Genomic DNA, 22,604 nt, shown 5'->3' on the forward strand with positions numbered 1-22,604 from the left:
AATTGAATCTCTATCGCCGCGAGGATCCATTGGTACATGACAGTTTGAAGACCAAGAAAGCTGAATCTTATATGAATCATGCAATGGCAATGATTGCTCAAGAGTTGCACATGCAACCAAGGGATGCAGCACGTGCATACTTGGCTCGTACCGAGGATGCCTATGCAGAAAAGGCAACCATCCCACATGTCTTGGAATCTCCACAAGTGCCCGAACAAGAAGTTATGTCTAAGAGGATGAATCTCCATGCTATGGGAGAGGAACAATCAGTGACTTCACGCCATGCAGGAATATCTCATGTAGCCCGTGAAGGATACAATGTTTATGGCAGTGGTCAAAATGTATGTCAAATGCCATTGCCGGCTGAAAATGTACATGCACAACACATGCAACATGGGCTGCAATTTTCTGTTGGTGCAGGTATTCCGCGTATCTCTCATGCCACTCATGCCTTCGAGTGTGCTCGTGAGGGAGAAGCTATGGCTGAAAATGTATCAATGCATGTTGAGGGGCCAGCCATGCCTCATGCTTACAGGGCACATGTATCTATGCCTTATGCCTCACCTTTTGGTCCAAAAATGATGCCAGTCACAGGAGCTGTCCCAATGGACAAACATGGGGGAAAACATGTTGAGATGCACACACATGCATCAAAGTCTCGTGACTTCAAAGCCGGAGACAAATCTGTGAAGTTTGACACATATCATGGGGAATACGATGCATCAAAGGCACTTGCTTTTATTGCCAGTTTGATATTGCTTTCAGTGATGAGGATTTCACTCAGAAATCCATGATCCAGCATGTAAGCATGTTCATGAAAGGCACTGCTGCCCATTGGTGGCTCACGGAGAAGCTCTCACCGAATCCTGTTAGATCATGGAAAGAGTTCAAGGAGAGGTTCTATGCTCAATTCTTGCCTCCCAATGCATTGAATGAGATAACAATGAAGTGGGATTGGGTAAAGCAAAATGAGGGGGAATCGGTAAATGCATATGTACAAAAGTTTTGGAAAGTGCTTTTGGAGGTGTCTCCATTTATGCATGTCACCGAGGCGGAAAGGAAGAGAAGGTTTCAATTAGGATTGCAACCCGTGTACAAAGCGGGATTACAAATGTATCCTGGTCATACCTTACACCAATTAATCGCAGCCACCACCGCCACCGAGCAATTGAAACTCAAATTGAGTCGATCCAATAAGGCTAAACCCTCATTTCAAGGCAAAGAGAGGGCTGTCCAAAACCTGCAAAATGATGGACAGCCACCTAAAAGGGACCAAAACCAAGCCAAATCAGGTCCAAAAGCTGAAAATAAGTTTGCTAACAAGCGCCCTTATAAGCCAGCAAACTTTGGTCTTAGTGCTGAGAAGAAGGAGCAATATATGCGTGAAGGCAAATGCTTTACTTGTGGCAGCACTGAGCACATGGCAAGAGCATGCCCAAATAAGAAGAACAAAGCTGAAAATGCTAATGTACCGAAGCCTAATGTGCATATGGTTCCGGATGTGCAGGGCAACACTTCACATGATAGCAAAGATAGGGTTGTATGTAAAGCTTGGGGACAGCTCAAAGATCAACCCGCTTTGTTCATGTTTGATGATTGTGCATCGGAGAATTTCATATCCACTCAGATGGCAGCTGCTTTGGGTATTGAAGTGGAGGACATGGGTCCTCAAATTGAAGCAGGGGCTGCCTTTGTTGGTAGAGAAGTGCAAGTCATGCCTATTTTTGGCAAGTTGCGCATACACATTCAAGGCTATGTGGATCATGAGGATTTTCTTGTGGCGCCTTTGAATGGCTGTGATGTATTAATAGCTTGGAAAGCCTTGGCATACACGTATTGATCCGTACAAGGCTTACAAGACTAACAGGATCACCTTCATACATAAAGGCCGAGAACATGTAATTGATGCTGGTGAAGAGGGTGATACCATTCCCCTTGTATCTCATGTACAAATTAAGAAAGTAATGAAAAAGAGTATTTTTGCGTACTTGATTTTTGTACGAGATCCTATTGAGAAAACTAATGTACATGTAAACACTCTTAGTAATGATAGGCTGAAATTTTTGCAAGAGCACAATGATTGTTTTGCTGATGAGTTACCAAATGAGTTACCACCTGTACGACCGGAAGATCATCGCATTGATCTTGTGCCGGGTAGCTCACCACCTAATAGGCCAGCCTATCATGTAAGTGCATCCCAAAAAGAGGGGATCATGAAGCAAGTGAATGAGCTTCTTGAGAAGGGTTTGGTTCAGCCAAGCTCTTCTCCATATTGTTCACCCGTCCTCTTGGTTCAAAAGAAGGATGGATCCTTTCGTATGTGTGTGGATTATAGAGCTTTGAATAAGCTTACCATCAAGAATCGGTTTCCGATTCCACGAATCGGTTTCCGATTCCACGCATAGATGACATCCTTGACAAGTTGGATGGATCGGCATGCTTTAGCCGAATTGATCTCAAGAGTGGATATCATCAAGTGCGTGTAGTGCCTGAGGATGTACACAAAACTGCTTTCAGGACAGCATTTGGGCTTTATGAGTATCTTGTTATGCCTTTTGGTCTTACAAATGCCCCGGCTACATTCAATAGAATGATGGATCGCATATTCCGTGGGTACAGGAAATTTACAGGTGTCTTCTTTGATGACATACTAGTCTTCTCGAAGACCGAAGAAGAGCATAAAGCTCATTTGGCTATTGTTTTTGAAGAGCTCCATAAGCATAAACTCTTCATAAATGCAAAGAAGAGTGAGTTCTTCTTGTCAGAGATACATTATCTTGGGCATATTGTGTCCAAAGATGGAGTGCGGATGGATCCTGCAAAGATTGATGCAATTCGGAATTGGCCCGAATTGAGTTCAGTGCATGAGATCCGTAGTTTTCTTGGATTATGCTCTTACTACCGTAGGTTCATTCGGCACTTTGCATGGATTGCTTCTCCTTTGCATGATTTGACAAAGAAGAAGGCCGTGTTCAAATGGACTAATGTAGAGAGAGATGCATTCCTCACATTGAAAGATGCAACTACTCATGGTCCAGTGTTGATCGTTCCGGATTTGCAAAAGCCTTTTTGTGTGGAATGTGATGCATCTGGAAATTGCATAGGGGCTGTCCTTAATCAGAGGGACATGCCGTGGCTTATGAGAGTCATAGATTGCATGATGCAGAGCTATCTCTTGGCATTTATGAGAAAGAGCTCTTGGCTGTAATTCATGCACTTACTATATGGAAACATTACCTTCTTGGGACTGATTTCACTGTGAAGACAGATCACCAAAGTTTGAGATATTTTCTTACTCAAACTAAATTGTCAGAGAAGCATATAAGGATGGCCAATTTCCTCTCTATGTTTCATTTTCAGATCTTGCACACCCCGGGAAAGAAGAATGTAGTGGCCGATGCATTGTCACGAAAGCCGTATGTAGCAGCTATCTCGGTTGCCTCTCATGGGGACTTGTCTACCATGCGTGATTTGTATCATACGGATGCTGATTTTGCCACTATTTGGGCTGATTTGATGGCTGGTCATGCACATGCCTCATATGTGATCAAAGAGGGTTATCTCATGAAAGATAATTGCCTATGTGTGGTGTCTGACATGAGGCAAAAGGTTTTGGATGAGTGCCATGCTCCTCCATATGCTGGTCATAGAGGTATAATGCCTACTACGCACATGATTGAGCGGTATTTCTTTTGGCCAGGTATGCGGAAGGACATAGAGGCACATGTACGTGCATGTATCACCTGTCAAAAGGTCAAATTTGATAGGCAGAAGGCACCAGGTTTGCTTCAGCCATTGCCTATTCCCACGCAGCCATGGGAAAGTATTACAATGGATTTCATTATGGACTTGCCACGTACCCAATAGGGTAATGATGCAATTTGGACAATTGTGGACAGGTTTAGCAAGCAAGCTCATTTCTTGCCGGTCAAAAAGACCATCAAAGCTGAGCATATGGTTGAAATATATCTTGCACAAGTGTTCAAACATCATGGAATGCCGAAGTCCATTGTGGGGGATAGAGATCCCAGGACTACAAGTCTCTTTTGGCGGGCCTTATTTGATAATATGGGTACCAAATTGGACTTCTCATCAGCTTATCACCCTCAAACGGATGGGCAAAGTGAGGCTGCAAATTCAGCCGTGTTGGATCTCTTGAAATGTTATGTGGCGGATCAGAAGTCTTCTTGGGAGAAGTACTTACCGCTTGTGGAATTTGCATACAACAACACGGTGCATGCATCTACGGGAAAGGCCCCTTTTGAGATTGTTTATGGTAAGGTGGTTTTGCCACCCATCCTTCGCACAAAGGATGAGATATTTGCAGCAGCTGATGAGTATGTAAGAGACTTGGATATTGCTTTTGCTCAGGTGCGGACAGCCATTGCAAAGTCACAAGACAAGCATAAAAAGGCTGCCGACAAGCATAGAAGGCAATTGGATGTTAAAGAGAATGATTGGGTATTGCTGAAATTTGAGAAAGCAAGACTTGCAAAGAGGCCTGGCAAAGAGGGTGCATATCCTAAGCTTGCAACTAGGTACTATGGACCTTTTCAAGTGATCGAGAAGATCAATGAAGTGGCTTTCAGATTGGCATTACCTAGTCATTGGCACATACACAATGCTTTTCATGTGAGTCTCCTACGCAAGTATGTAGGGCCGGAGCCCAGTGAAATGGTCATTGAGGATCCACCAGAAGTGGATGAACTTGAGGAGATCTTGCAGCCAGAGCAGATTGTGTATCACAAGGAACGCAAGCTTGCTGCAGGCAAAGTTGTGAGGCGTTACCTTGTGAAGTTTAAGAACTATCTTCCCATTGATGCTAAATGGGTAGATAAAGAGTTCTTCAAAGATTGCCCGCATGTGCTTCAGACATATTTGGATGCATTTCAGTTGCGGACAACTGTTTAGAAGCGGGGGGGAATGTCACCATTTGGCCACCCAAATGGTTCACTCTTGCTTTTACACTATGTACATATTGGATTGGTGTCCATGGTTTATGGAATATGCCTATGCAGGTGATTGACACGTGTCATGCTGTATAGTTGGATATGATATTCTGCTGGGACTTGATGTTATCATGCCCGGAATATCTGGAGGACTTGGCTTTCCGCTGGGACTTGTGCCTTTGTGTACATGCCCGGAAACGCCTGGAGGATTGGCTTTCCACTGGGTCTGGTATTGCGTATACTTGCCTGGAAACGCTTGGTCTTATATGGTTTCATGAACGGAAATTGCTCATGCCAATGCTGCATTGCATAGCATCTTTATGTGCTTGCCTGCAAATGAAATTCCATGCTGTTTTCATGCCTGCATGACCTATGTGTAGTTCCGGGCTAGGGGACGCCTGCCCGTGAACCGTGCGTGTGAAACTGTCTGCTGACATGGTTGTGTGGCATGTGAACAGGTGGTAAGTATTACCCAATCTAGGCTCAAATAGCCCTTAGGACTTAGCCAATATTTATAAGTGAGTGCGTTCCCACTTCATTAAAGTTTGGGCGCCCAAAAGTCACTTATAAATTATGACCGCTTCCAAGTTCACACTCACTGAAGTCTCGAGGCGGACAAGACTCAATGTCCAGGACCTGATCCTCCCTTTTTACTCATAAATGGGCATCTCCCCATGTCCCTTCACCTGATTGGACCCCAATTCACTTACTTATTAAGAGAAATTCGTGTTTTCTCTTCATGAGGATTTTTGGAGGCTGAAAACTCTGTTTTTCCACCATTTCTCTCCATTTCCAAGCTCTCCATAGCCATACCCAACTTGCTAGGGTGTTTTCCAAGCTTCCAAGAGTGTTTCCAAGTGCTAATCACTCTCCTACTCACTCCCAATGACTGAAATTCAGCAAAACCGCTCTCATTTTTGCTGTAATTTCTGGTCTTTTTGCTGAAAACCCTAATTTCAGCCTTCCTTTCTCAAGTTGAACCATAGGGGAAGCTTTCCCAAGGTTCCCTTCATCCTCTTGAAGACTTTTGTCGCGAAGGATTGCGGCAAATCGAAGATATCAACACTTCAAAAGCTTCCAACACGAAGGCTTCCGCTTGCAACAACTTCTATGAAGACTGGTAAGCTAATTGGACAATGTGTTGTCATTACTTACTCAGTAGAAGAGCAGGACTCCTTGTTTAGCCGCCCTGTGTAGTATTTCTCTTGTCCTATGTGCTCTTGAAGATGTTGCTACCTTGCTTGGTAGAACATAGAGCCAATGGTAGAGAATATGGGCACTGAAGTCGGGCCGGGCATCAAGGCAGCTCCTTGGTGATCATGCATGAGGGTCAGAAATTGGGAATCTTGAATATCTATGCACCTAACGTGAGATGTGAAAGGGTGGCCTTTTGGGACACCATTACAAATGTCATTCCCCAGGTTGATCATTGGATAGTGGGAGGAGATTTTAATATGGTTGAGCAACCTTCTGACAAGAAGGGTGGACGCGAAGGAGGTTTACACACTTTGGAGCGAGCCTCATGGGAGAGGTTCACGCTTTCCTTTTTTGGCAGGGATTGCTGGATTGAGGATGACTTCCAGAGAAGGCCAAATTCCTTATCTTTCTCTTGGCATAACCGTAGGAGCGGGGATGAGGGCATCTTTGCACGTCTGGATAGGTTTTATGTGGATGATTGGTCCTTGGACACAGGAGGCACCATTGCTATTGTGCCTGGCACCACCAAATCCGATCATTGCCCTGTCGTTTTGTGTCTCAGGGAGCCTGGGGCTCGCTCGGCCTCTCCCCGTATCCGTATCCCTGACTCTCTTTATCTAGATGCTGACATTTCCCTTGAGATCAGAGGGAGATGGAGATCTTGTGACGGTCCTGATGATCCTCGTCATAATATTGTGCTAGCTCTTGAGAGGACCAGCCATCATTATCATAGCATTGCCTTGTCTAAGAAGCAGGAGGCTCTGGACAAGGAGAGAGCTATTAGGCGTAGGATTGCTGCTCTTCAGAGGGAACATGAAAAGCATCCACATGCGACTTGGATTACAGACCTCTTGACCACAGTTAGAGTAGAGCTACAGTTAGCCATGGACAGGAGGGCTGAGTTCGCCTTTCATGCGAACGAGGCCTTTTGGACTCAGATGGGTGGCAGATGCAACAAAGAGTTTTTTTCAGCACACAGGCCTTCCCATAGGAGGGACTCTGTGAGGTAATTGCAGGATTCATAGGGTGAGGTTCAAATTGAGCCTGATAAGAAGAGGGATATTGCTACAGAATTTTATCGGTCTTTGTTGACTGCAGGGGTGCCCTCCCCTAAGAGAGATGTGGCACGACAGAAAGTTTGGGAGTGCATGCCCAGGCTCATTACAGTTGCTATGTGTTCTTCTCTGGATGCCCCTTTCTCGAAGGATGAATTTCTTCACGCACTGCATGCTCTTTCCAGTGGTTCATGCCCCGGGGATGATGGTCTTTCTACCGCCTTCTTTATTCTTTTTTGGGATCATATTGGAGATGCTATCACTGTTGCCCTTCAGGAAATGTGGGTGTCGGATATGATGCCTCCATACCTCACGGAGGGGCTGATTCACCTTATCCCCAAGAGTGGGGACAAGATTGACATCAAGCAATGGAGGCCCATCACCCTCCTTGGATCTGCATATAAAATCTTAGCTAAAGCCTTGAGTATAAGGTTGCAGCCGATTCTCCAAAGGACTATCCATGATACCCAGAATGGGTTCCTCCAAGGAAGGAGTATATTTGATAACATCTTTTCTTTCTGGGAAGCTGTCGAGTGGGCAAAGGCTAGTCAGCAGCCTCTTGCCATTCTTTTGCTTGATTTTGAAAAAGCTTATGACAGAGTCGATTGGGCTTTTTTGGAGGGCACTATGGCACACATGGGGTTTTCCCAAAACTGGATCAGAGGTGTGTCTTGCCTATACAGGGAGGCTCATAGCACTGTTTTAGCCTGTGGGGGGCGTGGTGAGCGTTTTCAGATTTCCCGTTCAGTGAGGTAGGGCTGTCCCATCGCCCCTTTACTATACCTCATTGTAGCTGAGGCTATGGGCAGGTTTCTTCGGGCTGCCCCTGGTGTTGTGGGTCTGAGGCTGCCTCTATGTACGGAGAAAGAGTTATTGGACTCTGAGTTAGCAGATGATACGGCGTTGTTCACATGCTTGTTTACGTGCTTTCCGGACAGCCTTGGAGGCCTTTTGTTTGGCAGCAGGAGCTACTATCAATTGGCATAAGTCAGTTGGTTTTTGGATTAGTGATTCTCCTCTTGCAGATTGGGGTACAGATGTTGGTTTTACTTGATTGAGAGAGGATGCTCTGCTAGATACCTTGGTTGTCAGGTGGGTGTTGACATCTCCCCTGCACAACAGTTTGCTCCAGTGCTCTTAAGCATTAAAAGCAAACTTCATCACTGGAGTAGGGGGAAGCTCGACTTGGCCTCTAGAGCTTTGGTGGTTAACCAAGTTTTGCTAGCCACGACTTGGTTTATCGCTTCGTGCTGGATTTTTCATAAGGGCTGCATTGGACAGCTTCGTCGCCTTATTCGGAAAACTTTCTTTGGTCGGGGCTTGATGGAAATGCACACACCAGGGCTAGAGTTGCTTGGGAAACCATTATTAGGCCTAAGCAGGAAGGGGGATTGAATATCATTGACCCTGAGGTGCAATGTAAGGCTTTGCTGTGTAAGCTGGTTGTTAGGGGCTTTCTTCCAGGCTCTGAGCCGTGGAAGGACTTTCTCATGCAGCAGATCATGAAGTGTGTCCCTGTTCGCGGAGGTGACTGGACTCTCAGCTCACGGTTTATTTTTTTGGATGCAATTTACCGTTCCCCTTCATCCCCTCTGGTTAGGTCCCTCCTACGGGCCTGGGACTGCCTGAGGAGTTTTTTGGTACACATCCCCCCCGCGTTCAGCAGAGGAAGTTAACCGGCAGCCCATTCAGCTATGCATATTCTTTGGGCTGGCTGGGAGACGCTTTGCCCCACAGTGTTGGCTTGGAAGAGGTTTCAGAGCCTCACCGAGGTACAGAGATTGGATCTCACACAGCATTTGAGAGGCTCTAGTCGGAGGATTGCACAGATTGACGCAGCCATTCCCAACCACTGGATTTTGGATCTTTCTTGGAAGACCGTCATCATTTTTGGTTTGGGGTTTTTTCTAGGACAGGTGTTCCTCTTCAGGTTATGGGTCTCCCCTTGCCTAGGGAGGATGATGTACTGGTCTTTTTTTCTGTATAAGATGGATGGCAGTTGGAGAGAGTGACGTGCAGGACCTTATTGAGGGTCCCCAGATTCGTCCAGTCAAAGTTGTTGGCAGGTTAGGGAAGCACGTCTTTGTTGAACACCCCCCCCCCCCCTTTAGGGATGATCACAAAGAGTGTTAGCCTTTGGTTGTATGGTGGCTGCCTAATCAGACATTTGCATTGGGACCCCGGTGAGTGGTTGTCCTTGAAAAGCATGCCTTTTTTCAATTATATGGTGCGGAATGCCAGACATCTTATCTTGGGACACATTTAGAGTGTCCCTACTCTTAGACCCCATTGGGAATCTTACGGCATTTCGACTGACATTCAGAGGGTTTTTTGGCGGAGATTGTGGCATTCTTATAGGAAGCCACAGATTTCCTCCTTTATCTGGGTTTCTCTTCATGGTGGTCTGGCTACCAATCAGTGGAGGTCAGTTTACTGGTGCTTGCCCAGCATGCCCTCAGGAGTTTCGAAGTCAGTTTACCATTGTTTATGGGAATGTAGGGAAGCGCATAGGGTTTGGTTTGCGATTGCACACCTCTTTGGTAGGATTAAGAGGGATGCTATCATTTCTTTTGGTTCTATCATTTGGTTGACACAGTCTGGACCACAACTGAGATTCGAGGGGACTGACAGGAGCTTGTCCATTATGGTTAGGCAAGGAGTTGCTCGGCAGTGTTGTCTTCAGGATTTGCCACTTTCACACTTTGTCCCTCCGGCACACAGGTTAGACAGTTCTTGGGAGATTATTGCTAGCATCTCAGCCTGGAATTAGCTGGAATATCTGGAAGGCTAGATGCACCGAGGCTATTGAGGGTACTCCCGTCTTGCTTCTCAATGTCTTTGTAGGATTTGGAGTGATATTATTCACACCATCCTGGCTACCTGGGCCAGAATCCAGGGATCTTCGAGGACTGCGGAGAGGAAGCGCGGCCAGTTTATGAGAGAGTGGGACATTGGTATCTTTTTCACGTCCTCTCATTCGAGACTCTATTGGCAGCACAAGGCTCCTGTTGGTTGAGATCTCCACCTTTCTTGGTGTGAAATCTCCATTTTGTTAAAAAAAAATCATACTTAATAGAAGTCTCCTTTCTGAAATTATTATTTTTTTACCACATGATAAACTCCACTTGAAAATATCCATAATGCTATTAATGAAAGATATGTGCAGGGACACCACACTCGGTCAGGAATGCCCCCCACCCCCCCGCGGCCCTCTTCTTCTTTCCCCCTGAAAATTCCATTACCAAGGAGTTTGTAATTGTGAACAAGCTTTTTGGGTGCAGAAAAATGCATGATCTTCCAGATGCCACTTAGTGGACCTTATACAACATGGGCTATAAACCGCTGCCCCATGATGCCATACATAATCTTTCTACGTGTATGGGTACTGATCTTTCCCGTTCACACAGGCCTTCGAAGTATAATAAAACAATGTTTACTTCAATACATAATGAACTTCCATAATACCGGAAAAATCAGCTTCTCCACAGCACCAAGGAAGAATACGGCCAGTACCAGGTACAATAATACAACAAGAAGCTGCAAATTCATCTGTACACCAAGTACATAGTCCGGTACAGCAGAAAGAATGGATTCCAGAAGATACTAGAGACGGTACAACAGGTACATGTGGCTGGTACAGAGTCGGGACAGCAAGTACAAATAGCCTGATAATGTACGGAGGATGACGACAGCACGTGCGGATTGTATGAATTAGTGCAGAGCACTATGGGAGTTTGTTGGAGTATGGTTTACACCATACATGCATACATCACACGTATGCACTTGCATACCTCACATGTACATGCACAGATGAATGCCGCCGGACACTTGTCCATTGTTCTATGGTTGTAACTACCCAGCCTTCTATATTAAGGCTCCCGCATTATGTACAAACAACTTAAGCAATACAATCTTGTTCATGTGCCTTTCTTGGCACGTCTGTGCGTACAGTCCCATGGCTGCCTTCTAACGAGTTCCAGCCTACCTCATATTTTAACATGGTATCCTAGGTTCATGTGGGTATCCTCCCACACACGCTACCATCTCTAATGGTTCTCTGCATCCTCCAGGCAACCAAGATCCCGATTTTGATGGTGAGTTTCTTCCACCACTTGCTCTTGATTATTTTCAAGGTATTGGGGGGAGTTCTCTCTCTGCAAGCTACCCTAATCATCACAGCGAAGCACTGTCTTAGGGCAAATCGGCCCCCTACTCACCTCTCTGTGACGATTCCTCTGCTCTTCAGCACCTCTGCTCTACTCAAAGACGCTTCCCCCTCCATCAACGACGGGAGAAAATCAGCCCTGTACTCACCTTTCTGTGGCGGGTCCTCTGCCCTTCAGCACACCTACTCTACTCAAAGACGCTGCCCCTCCACCAACGAAGGGGGGCCCTTGCTCCAGTCTGCAGCACAAGCCTCCCCCTCCGTCGAAGGGGGGCCCTCACCAATCCCTGTAGTAGTCTGTGTTGTCCGCACCTCCCACTGTGGGGGTCTCTCTCCTGACTGTTCACACTCCGCCCCCAACTCCATGCAAGGGGGCTTCTTGCTCATCAATTCAGGCTACTCCATCAAAGAGGACTCTTTCTCTGCAGTGCCCATCTCTGGTGCCATATCCACCACCTGGTGCCACTTGGCCCACTCAGCAAAGCCCTCGTTCATGAAAGCTGCCGAGGCTACCTTCCGCCATTGCATGTTTCTGCAGAACACCACTAAAACGATGGGCAGCACACCACTGTCATGCCTCTGTACCCTTCTTGGAAGGATTGCAAAACGCAAGGTGTGTCTCGTCTTTGTCTCCAGCGAGTGCTGGGAAGTGCAGAGCCATAATTGCAGCTGCATGAGCAGCCTCTTGGTGGGGCAAGAGAGCATTAGTTGGATTTTTCCATGAACTTGCAGCTGCATTCAGTGCAGCCCTCAGGGGCTGGTTATAGTGGTTGTGAGGCGCCAGGCGAACAGTCGAGCACAGCACTTGACTCGGCAGCTGTAGAGAGACGTAGTGGGTGCTAGCGGGCAGTGCTGTTTACATTGGTCAGCACATGTAGGTGAGGCAGATTGTGCATACAGAGAGCAGCAAGGCACCGGGCAATGAGCTCGCAGTATCTGCAGTATTAGTCACCAGGTGAGGCAGATGCTGAGGCGCAAGTGGTGGCTGATCAGATAGGCGGGAGCAGTCGGGTGGAAACAGCAGGTTTGATGATGGCAGGCACTAGAGATGCGCAAGCTCTAGTTCTTCGAGCTTGAGCTATGGAAGAAGAAGCTCTAGGCTATGGTGGCTGAAAGTCAAACATGGCTATGGCTGTTGCAATATCACAAACCCTCGCTTTCGGCATTCCTGAAGCCCCCTCCAACAAAGGAGGGCTCTCATTTGTTTCTGCAGCAACAGCCTCCTCAACCGATGGGAGGCACACGCCCACTCTTCCCCGACTCTTCTGATGCCACTGCTACAACTGCAGCAGCTCCAGTCTCGGCCTCCTCTACAACCAGGTCTCTGTCTGTTCCTAAAGCAGCCTCCTCCAACGAGGGGGGCCCCGTACCTGCAGAATCATCCCTCTCAAGCGATGGGGCCCTCGTTCCTGTCTACAGCACTGACCCCGGGGGTCTTCCCCTTACACTCACCCGGCCACCTCTCACAGAGGGGGTCACTGATTTGTGCGTGCTGCACAGGCCCACTCCCACTAAGGGGGGCCCTTGCCCTTTGCCATGGTCATCACTGCTTGCATCTCCCCAAACAAAGGGGGATCCTCGTTTGGTCCTTTGCACCCTGCTGCAGCACCTTTTCAACCGGCTCCCTATGCTGAGGTCCTTTCTGCAATATCACCACTTGGGGCCTCTCCAGTCACCCTAACTTCATCTACAACTCTGCAGTAGCAGCCTCCTCCAACAAAGAGAGGAACCCTTTGCACGGCTTTTCAAGTGTGATTGATATTAACACTTTTTATTCAACTGTGCATTAATTCCTTGCCCGCTTTCAGCAGGCACCAATTTTACTGAGCCTGAACTTTAGCAAACAAAAGCCATCCTTCCGCAACTTCTTGTAGTGGCTTGTTGCAAAGTGTAGAGGTCAGATTTGGTGCCTGCAGAGGGACCATCGAGCTCCACATGCGGCTTGATTTGGGTTTGAGCTCTGCTCATGGCCGGCCACCTCTACCTCGTTATAGACGAGCCTGAGGTCTAAAAGCTCGGGGTCATGGACCGCACCACATCAGGCACAACCTTAGCAGCCTCCAATTGCTCCTTCACCACAGGAACTCCACACCCAGGAGTAGCTGGCAACTCAGCTACAGCTTGTAAAAAGCGTATAGGTGCTGCCTGAACTTTGATCTTGCTAGGCTTCCTTCATCATGCGATTCGTGAATATACAAGAAAGCCAAATGGAGAGACAAATGTAGTCCACATGGACACCATGCCTTCGAAGAAAATCAAACCTTCCGAGTCTCAAACCTGATAAGCTTGCGCGATGGTGGTAGAGAGAGACGCATGTGTACCACGTATACCTACACGAAAATCAAGTCTTTCTAATTATAGGAATAACCAAAATCAACTCTTTCTAATTATGTCTTTAAGAAAAACTCACTCATAAAACCTTAGCTATCAGCTCTTAATGCGCCTTAGAAAAAAGCTTTCCTGCTATGGTTCATGAGCCGAAACTAATTAATTAATGAGAAAAAAATATTTTGGGTGCTTATTGATGGCAATGCAGCAAAAAAATGCCACCATTAATATATATATATATATATATATATATATATATATATATATATATATATATATATATATACACACACACACACACACACACACACACACACACACACACACACACATTCAAGCCTGCATAGAAAACCTTAGTAAAAACTCCAGCATGGGTGATTCTGTGAAGGGATTGTCAGAATACGCAGCGGAGATGTTGACCAGATCTGGGAACACAAGAGCAAAACGCAGTGCAAAAAATCACAGCACAAGAGAGAGAGAGATAGAGACGTGTAACTCTGCTCTATATACACAAGAAGATCCCGAGAATGATACAAAATGGAATGGGGGCCATGGGGCCATTTTATATGGCCCCAAACACCCAGTCGGCCTGTGCTAAAGGCGGTACAGTTGGCAAGCACAAAGGTCCTCCTGCCAACACAGGGAAGCCACCCAAGCCATAGAAAAAATATGGAAAAATGGGGGGAAAATACGGAGAGTGGGAAAAGATGAGAAAACACCTAATAAGGGCGGGCACACCCCACAACAGAGGCCCTGGTGTATAAAAATAGATAGGAGATGACTTCTAACACCCCCCTCTCAGCTCTTGGCTGTGTAACCAACCATAGGGAGCTAGGGTGCCGCCTGAGCAAATCCTGAGATAGCGACTTCGTGAAGAGGTCCATCGTACTGTCCTCCGTTGAACAGAACTCTAGCAAGATGTCATCAGCAAACGATTTGTTCACGAACAAAGTGCCTCTGGATGACCATGGGTTCCTCCGGTGGAAGCCCAAACCTGCAATGCAACCCTCACTACCTCACAAGCAGCATCATAAGCAGCCCGGTACTCTGCCTCTGTCCGCGACAAGGCAAAAGATGACTGCCTCTTACTGCTCCGTAAAATTGCTCCTGGGCCTGAAGTAGATCTCCTCGTGTCCGGATCTCCTCCCCAAACCGAGTCACTCCAACCGTGGAGTCGGACTCCATCAATCAATCCCCCTCCTGTGTACAAGAGTCCATGATCCTTCGCATGCCGTAGAAACCACAAGAAACGCAATCTTGCCTCCCAAAGAGTCATCTGTAACCATGAGCTCAACTGCCTCATCAGGAAGCTCCCGTCCAATCTGGTGTCCATTAACCAGATCAATGAACCATTCTGCTTCTGAGTCAAAGAGGCATCACACTCCTCACAAGGATCAACACCTGTTTTTACGGTGCAAAACAAAGTCCTGGAAACCTATTGAAGACCACACAAGGCCTTCGGAAACCTGTCAACTACCCCCTTCTGAATCCGGAACCACAAAGCCTACCTCCTTCTGCAAGTAATCAACTGCCACCTGCTTGGCTTTCCGAAAGGTCCCCGTGGAAAGAACATCCTCATCTACAGGCGAATACTACGAGTCATCAGAGCATAAGTTACCTGTCCAGTTTCCTCTGACTGATGAACACAAGAACCACCAACATCAGTACTGGAAGGTTCCTGCCAACTGCTGCCATCAAGTGGCAAGCTATCCACCATTTGGTCCCGGAAAGCCTGCACCTGCAACGTATCCACACTTAAGTGGCCATTTCCAGACTGCCACTCATCACAAACCTGAGGACCTGGGAGAGAGAGTGCTCAAAGCTTGTAAACTCCATTCTCCACTCCGCCTTCCCAAACTACCTGGCCTGTTGCTTCGTCCCGGAGAGCAACAAAGTGCTCATCAACTCCACCCGTACGCCAGTCTTGCAAACTTGATGCACTGACAACAGATGAAAACCAAGTGACGGAACATACAACACTTGGGAGGAATGCTTCCCCCCTCTGCCACATCGGGAACTATCTCCATCCTGCCCTCACTATGAACTGGGATAGTGGATGTATCCCCAGTAAGAATGTGACCAGAAAGCCTGCAGAGATCTTGTAAACCGGAATGGAAAGGAGTAATGTGCCTAGGAGCACCACTTTCTAGAATCCACTCCCGAGTATCCGTTGTGGAGAGTCCTCCAATCTCCTCCCCGGCTGAAGAAAATGAAACATCGTGTCCACCACCTCCAGGTGCACAAAAGCCGGAGTCTTCATGATTGTTGCTGATGAGGAATCTTCACCCTTCTTGGTCTTCCGCTTGGGACACTGCCTCCAATAGTGGCCTTTCTTGCCACAATCATTACAAGTCCTCTCTGCCTTTAGTTTCTCGCGGTCAGTAACGGACTTCTTCTCAGAAGACTTCTCCGACGAAGCCTTCCCTTTGCCTGTGTTACGGCCTTTCGACCGTTGGCCAGTTAAGGCCTCCGAACCTCCACCCTGAGGAGGGTTCGTGAATCGTTCCTCCTGGTCCAAGACCATGGGCACAAGCTCCTCCCACGTGATGGTACTGAGCCTGCAACTGGTAATCAAAGACGAGTAAAATGTTGAGTACTGAGAGGGCAAGTTTGACAGCAACGTTATGGCCATGTCCTCTGACAATATCTCCTTCCCAACCTAAAGAACTTCCTACTGAAGAGCCTGCAACTTGTTAATATGCTCCCGCATCGCCGACGACTTTGCAGGGCTCATAACCCTTATCTGTACTTCCAAGAAATCCTCTTCATGGGCGATACCCTGTTGTAAAGAGAGGCCAAATGCTGCCATATACCTCTGGCGAGCATCATATGCTTTACATGACTGATTACCTACGGTGTGCAGTTGAGAAAGATAAACAAACGAACCCTGGCGTTGACACGATCCCACATCTGTGCCTGTGCCTCCCGGTCCTTTCGGATCGACGGTAACTCCCCTTCCTCTACTTCCGGCCGTGGAACCCCAACAACGACGAAATCAGGGAGGCCGTAAGACTCTAGAATAGATTCCATCATAACCTTCCATATGCCGTAGTTTCTCCTGTCCAACTGACGGTCCACCGGGAACGTAGGGAGTGTCGGGATCTTCACATGCCTCTCGGTCATCTCAAACAGATCTGCCATTGCGGGGATGTACACTGAAAAGGGTGGGTGGGTGGGAACAAAGAAGAACTAACACCTGCAAGTGGCTGTCCAGCAAATCAGCCCGCCGTCCTCTTGCTTCTCCTCTTCCCGAACAGTCCCGTACGGTCCACCAATCAGCAACACAATAGTCCCCCTCTTGCTCACACAAATCCCAAGAACTATCTAGAGCCTAGGCTCTGATACCATGTCAGAATACGCAACGGAGACGTTACCAGATCTGGGAACACGAGCAAAACGCAGTGCAGAAAATCACAGCACAAGAGAGAGAGGGAGAGAGAGGCGTGTAACTCTGCTCTATATAAACAAGAAGATCCCGGGAATGATACAAAATGGAATGGGGGCCATGGGGCCATTTTATATGGCCCCAAATACCCAATCGGCCTGTGATAAAGGCAGCCGACTGGCCCTGAACCTCCACGACCAGCAAATACTCAGCCAGCTGTCCTGAGGGGGCCTGAACAGATATGAGGTTGGGTTCTTGAAGGTAGAGTCGGCCAGCACAAAGGCCCTCCTGCCAACACAGGGAAGCCACCCAAGCCATAGAAAAAATAGGGAAAAATGGGGAAAAAATACGGAGAGTGGGGAAAAATGAGAAAACACCTAATAAGGGCGGGCACACCCACAAGAGAGGCCCTGGTGTATAAAAGTAGACAGGAGATGACTTCTAACAGGGATCCCACCCACAAGTGGACATTTTCTCCATAAATGTGCCCAGATGTGTGCCCATAAGCATCCCCAAAATGTCTTTCTTTCAGTCCGCTTCCAACGATGAGGAGCGGCTCAAAAAGCCCTTGGTGTGGAATGCTCTTTTCGGCCATCCCTCCGGCCACGCCTTGGCCCAGTGCAATCCGTGGGATCTTGGATTTTTGCTTCAGATAGCTGCCGCCGTGCCCAACGCAGTTAGAGAGATTCGCAGGTGTGAGAGAATCAGCCTCAAAACAACACTCACTGACTGACTCTACCATCCCTCTCCCTGTCGGTAGACCGTGTAGTAGTAGTACTCAACATGGCTACTTTCAGTTTACTGGGACTCGTTTTTTTGAGGAGGATTACGTCACCCCAAACAGGGGTTGACCCACGGGCTCCTGTTTGTTTTTACTAACAAAGTTCTAAAATTACAAATCCAAAAGAGTTTTTTCTTTTCGATGCATAATATGATCAGTAAACTTCCATAAATAAAATAAAGTTGTTTACTTTTCTACTTCCAGTTTTGTCAATGTAGATCATAACTGATTGATATAGGGATCCTTCCAAGGATACCTTGTGCTGCATGACGACTTGAAGAGATGCGTATTTCCTTGATTGTTTACACAGGTGATGCACGAGGGAAAAATAAAAGCAGCAGGAAAGTATGAGCAGCTCCTTAGAACGACTGACACGTTCCATGAACTTGTGCTTGCACATGAGGAGGCATTAGAGAATGCCACCAAGGGAAGAACAGAAGACAACAGCGATACTCAGGCCTCAAGTGCTGCACAGAGGAAATACAGTGGACTTGAAATCATAAGAAAAAAGAGTAGTATGGACATTGGAGTGAAAGAAGCACAAATTATACAAGAGGAGGAGATGGAAGTAGGTGACACGGGCATCAAGCCTTATAGAGATTATGTGAAGGTTGCAGGAGGTTTGTTTGCCCTCCTGGCCATGTTGATTGGACAAGGTGCATTTGTCAGCTCTCAAATTGCCAGCAACTTTTGGTTGGCCAGAGAAGTTTCCAATGCGAATATTCCCCGCCTTCTTCTTGTAGGTGTTTATGCAGCACTTTCGGTTCTTTGTATACTCTTTCTCCTCATAAGAACTCAATTCACAGTAGTCTTGGGTCTCAAAGCCTCAAAAGCTTTCTTCGAAAAGATCACAGGTTCTCTTATCAAGGCACCCATGGCTTTCTTTGATTCCACACCTACCGGCAGAATTCTAAATCGGGTATGCCAACTCTTTCATTTTTTTTTTCTTTTTAACACACCAGAATCACACACAGTATCTATGCCATATCTGAAATCATTTTGACTATTCAACAGCTTTCCGCAGATATGAGTGTAGTGGATCTGGACATACCGTTCTGCTTTGGATATGTACTGGCAGGAGTATTCGATCTCACTGGAATCCTCATTGTTATGGCTGCAGTAACTTGGGAGATTATCATTATTGCCATTCCTTTGCTTGTTCTTGCTTACAAAATTCAGGTGTTTTACTGAAATTTAATTTACATTCACTTAATTTGCATATTTCAAACACGCTGGTCTGTCATCTTACAGATTAATGTGGTGCAGAATTTCTATGTGGCCTCATCACGAGAATTGATGCGGATGAATGCAGCATCAAAGGCACCAATTGTGAGCTACACTAGTGAGACAGTTAATGGAGCAGTTACAATTCGGGCTTATGAAATGGTGGAAGTATTCAAAAGGCATAATCTGGAGCTTGTTGATACTGATGCAAGTTTATATTTTCATACTCAAGCAGCCGTGGAATGGTTAACAATGCGTCTTGAAACGATTGGCAACATACTTCTCTGTGTTTCTACACTCCTCCTTGTGCTTCTTCCTTCAATTTCTCCTGGTAGGTGACCAGAGTGAATGTTTACAATCTGATTTCTCTGATATTTTCATGATTTCCAACAGAAGACAATGCCATAAGACTTTAAAAAAACATGCAGGCTACACTGGACTGGCCATATCTTACTCATTTGGGCTCAATCAAACCCTAGTCCTCCTAGTTTGGTGGCAATGCAATTTTTCGAACTACATTGTATCTGTAGAACGTATTGAACAGTACATGCACTTGCCTATGGAAGCATTTGATGTAAATGAAGACAACAAGCCACCCCAGAACTGGCCGATCAGAGGAGACGTAGACTTGAAACATCTACAGGTGAGAAAAATAAAATATAGGTTTCATTCGTAATTTAGTGACTAGGATATTGAAAGCCAGTCTTCATATGTGGATGTATCCAATATCCAGAAATTATTTTGAAAAAAGCACTAAACAAATGTCAATAAGATACAATCACCAACCCATCTTTGAATACACATTAAACTTGGGTAACATTTATTATCATTATACATCCAAGGGTACTATCGGTTAAACTTGGGTCAACATTTATTATCATTATACATCCAAGGGTACTTTCAGTGAAGGGGAAAACCATTGGTGTTGACTGGATGAGAGTGAAGAAGGTGGTCCGATTGTGAGCCCAAAGGATGTGTCAAGAAGAGGGGGGCTCGGTGTACGAGGTCGTGAGAGGGAATGAGGCGGTGAGGGGTGCCACTGACAAGATGATGATGGACTCCAGTGGTGAGCTGGGAGAGGAATATCCATGGGCTGTTGCGGAAGAATCGATGACCACCGGTGATGAGGATGGCCGTGGGAGTGGTGCTGATCATGAGGGAATATCCACAGGGCAGATGGGAGCAGCAGTAACAGGCGGTAAAGTGGGGAGAGAGAAGGGTGCTGATGATAAGGGAATAGAAGTCGACACCTCGAGTAGAGGCTTCTGGTTCAAAGGTAGTGTTAAGATATATTCTTTAGTGCACTTCTATGTACATAAGGCTAGGAGCCTCAAAAATCTTACCCACTTTCTATTCAGACTTTTCATCTCATTTAAGGCTTATCCTTTCATATCCTCAACTTGACAATAAGCTAAAGGATTTCTCTCTTTAATTTGAACACTTCTTATCCTTAATTCTTCTCTAAAGTTTGGTCTAATCTTTCCATTCTCTATTCTATGACCTTAGTCAATCACTAAGTTTTTTTTCCCCGTGAAAAAGATCCTTATATTAGTTAATGAAAAAAACAGCCACAAAGGGCTAGATACAATCATGAAGGGCTAAATGCGAACTCGCCTCATTTAAGGGCAGGAATCAAATGATCAAAAAGGGAAGAGACACTTCTCCGGCTGGCCGCTCTGTGAGGAGAAGGCTATCTCATATAGGGGAGGGGGGAGGGAACAACCACACAGGTGGTCTGTCTTGCCAAATGGGGTCACCTCCTCTATCTTTGAGAAATGGGCCAAGCCTCCAAAGCCTCAAGAAAGCTTCCCGCCGCTTCCGCATGCGGTCAGAACCTCACTATAAATTCCCCCTCCCCCACTGACTGCGGAGAGTGTGAATGATATCGAGCCATATGCTCCTGATAGACTCAGCCGGTGGAAGTGGGTACCCTTGATGGCCTCGTTGCATCTAGCTCGCCAAATGTGCCATGTTGCTATGCTACTGCAAATCTGCCATCTCTGGGTTGAGCCTGGACACCAGTCGCCTTTAGGAGGGGTTGTGACTGGTACTGCTACAATACGATGGTCGATGCCCTGTCCATAGTGAAGATGTGGAGAATATCCTCTCCCGAATCTGTTGAGCCTTCAGGCAATCCCAAAGACAATGTCGCTGAGACTCCTTTGGGTGGGGACACCGCAGGCAAGCTGTTGGCCGACCTGCAACTACCAGCCAAGTACCAACCGCCAAACTCTTGTGTGCCATCAACCAAAGAAAGAGGGTGATCTTACTAGGCCGAAAGCTGTCCAAGAGCCTCTTCCAGAAATTTGAAAGGAAGTGCTGTGAGAGGCCCTGTGACTGCCAATGTGCTGCTGCTGCCAGGGTGGCATCTATCTTTGGCATCTGGCCTAGCCGCGCTGTATATGTAAAGAAGGGGGCATCCAAAGCATCCTCCCGATCCACAGGGTCATGCCAAGTCCGCTCTCCCGAGTCCCACTGTAGGCGCGTGAGAGGTCGGCACTCCCATATCCATAGCCGCCAAAACCTCTCCCTAGCCACCTTGGCCAGTGCTAGGTCGATGTGCCACTCCCGTGTCCAAAAACCAATAACCCTCACCCTTTGTCACGTGCATCTCGCACTTGGATGCCACGTAGACATTTCTGTATAGAAGGTGCAGGACCTGGGATGGTGAACTGGTCCCATGTGAGCCCAGTCCGGGACGAGTCAGCCAGGGATCCATCTCAGTCGTCCGAGGTCAGGTGTGCATTGTCCTGCGCACGAGTCCGAGGTCAGGTGTGCACTGTCCTGCACATGAAACAGTGCCAGTCCGTACTGTGAGTCTCCCTCTAGAATGATGTTAGTGGTTCTGTGTATTTCGTATGGTACCGGATGCCAGATCACTGAGTAGATTATGTTTAGGACAAGGGACCAGCCCATAGGGCTACCCCGGAGCTTAGTATGGGCATGGGAATGGTGTGAAACCATCCCCATGAGGGCCAGGAAGGCCCAGGTTGGACCCACCAGCCATGGAAGGGCTGTGGGACAGCCCTAGGGCAAAGATAAGGCTATTTTCAGGAGCATACAGCCTTTAAATGGCTGTAGGGCACGTATGGGGCAGCCCATACAGGCTGCCCAACTTTGGGATTGTGGGCAAAAGATGTGCCCAGCCCTTAAGAAGCAGGCGCCTGCTGATGACCAGCCAGCCAGGAAGTGAGAGAAAGCTCCTCAGCACTCAACTTGCCACCTGTCTTGCCTGCCTCCGCTTTTTGGTCTGGAGTAAGCTTAGACGCATTGTTCGAGTTCTTGGAGCCAGAGGCTCCCGGGCTCTGTCCTGGGAAAGACCCCGTCTGGTTCTGGCATTTGGACAAGCCGGCTGGGAAGTCTTGGGCTTGCCACCATTGTGTTTCATTTCTGCACTCTGCGCAAGCGAGAGTGCGTCCTCAAAGGTGGCTGGCCTAAACATACGCACCTCCCATTGGATTTGCGTGTCTAGGCCATACAAAAACTCCCCTTTCTTGTCCGTATCAGATAAGCCTAATTG

General features: G+C 47.1%; 1 protein-coding gene across 4 annotated transcripts in view; it reads left to right on the top strand.

Moving 5' to 3' along the window:
• Positions 1-22,604, top strand: part of LOC147619761 (ABC transporter C family member 8-like) — a 128,573-nt gene that overhangs the window by 44,872 nt on the left and 61,097 nt on the right. For all 4 annotated transcript variants that reach the window (XR_015270075.1, XR_015270076.1, XM_086825591.1 and 1 more), the window contains 4 exons: positions 18,171-18,779; positions 18,875-19,039; positions 19,127-19,415; positions 19,513-19,727. Coding sequence is in view for 2 of the 4 variants with exons in the window: in XM_086825591.1 (XP_086681717.1) it covers positions 18,171-18,779; positions 18,875-19,039; positions 19,127-19,415; positions 19,513-19,727 (1,278 nt within the window). In the remaining 2 variants the exon portion in view is untranslated. The remainder of the gene's footprint in view (positions 1-18,170; positions 18,780-18,874; positions 19,040-19,126; positions 19,416-19,512; positions 19,728-22,604) is intronic.

Source organism: Cibotium barometz, chromosome 32 (assembly GCF_041138505.1).
Source record: "Cibotium barometz isolate CiBa-2024 chromosome 32, ASM4113850v1, whole genome shotgun sequence".
In the NCBI taxonomy this organism is placed as follows: domain Eukaryota; kingdom Viridiplantae; phylum Streptophyta; class Polypodiopsida; order Cyatheales; family Cibotiaceae; genus Cibotium; species Cibotium barometz.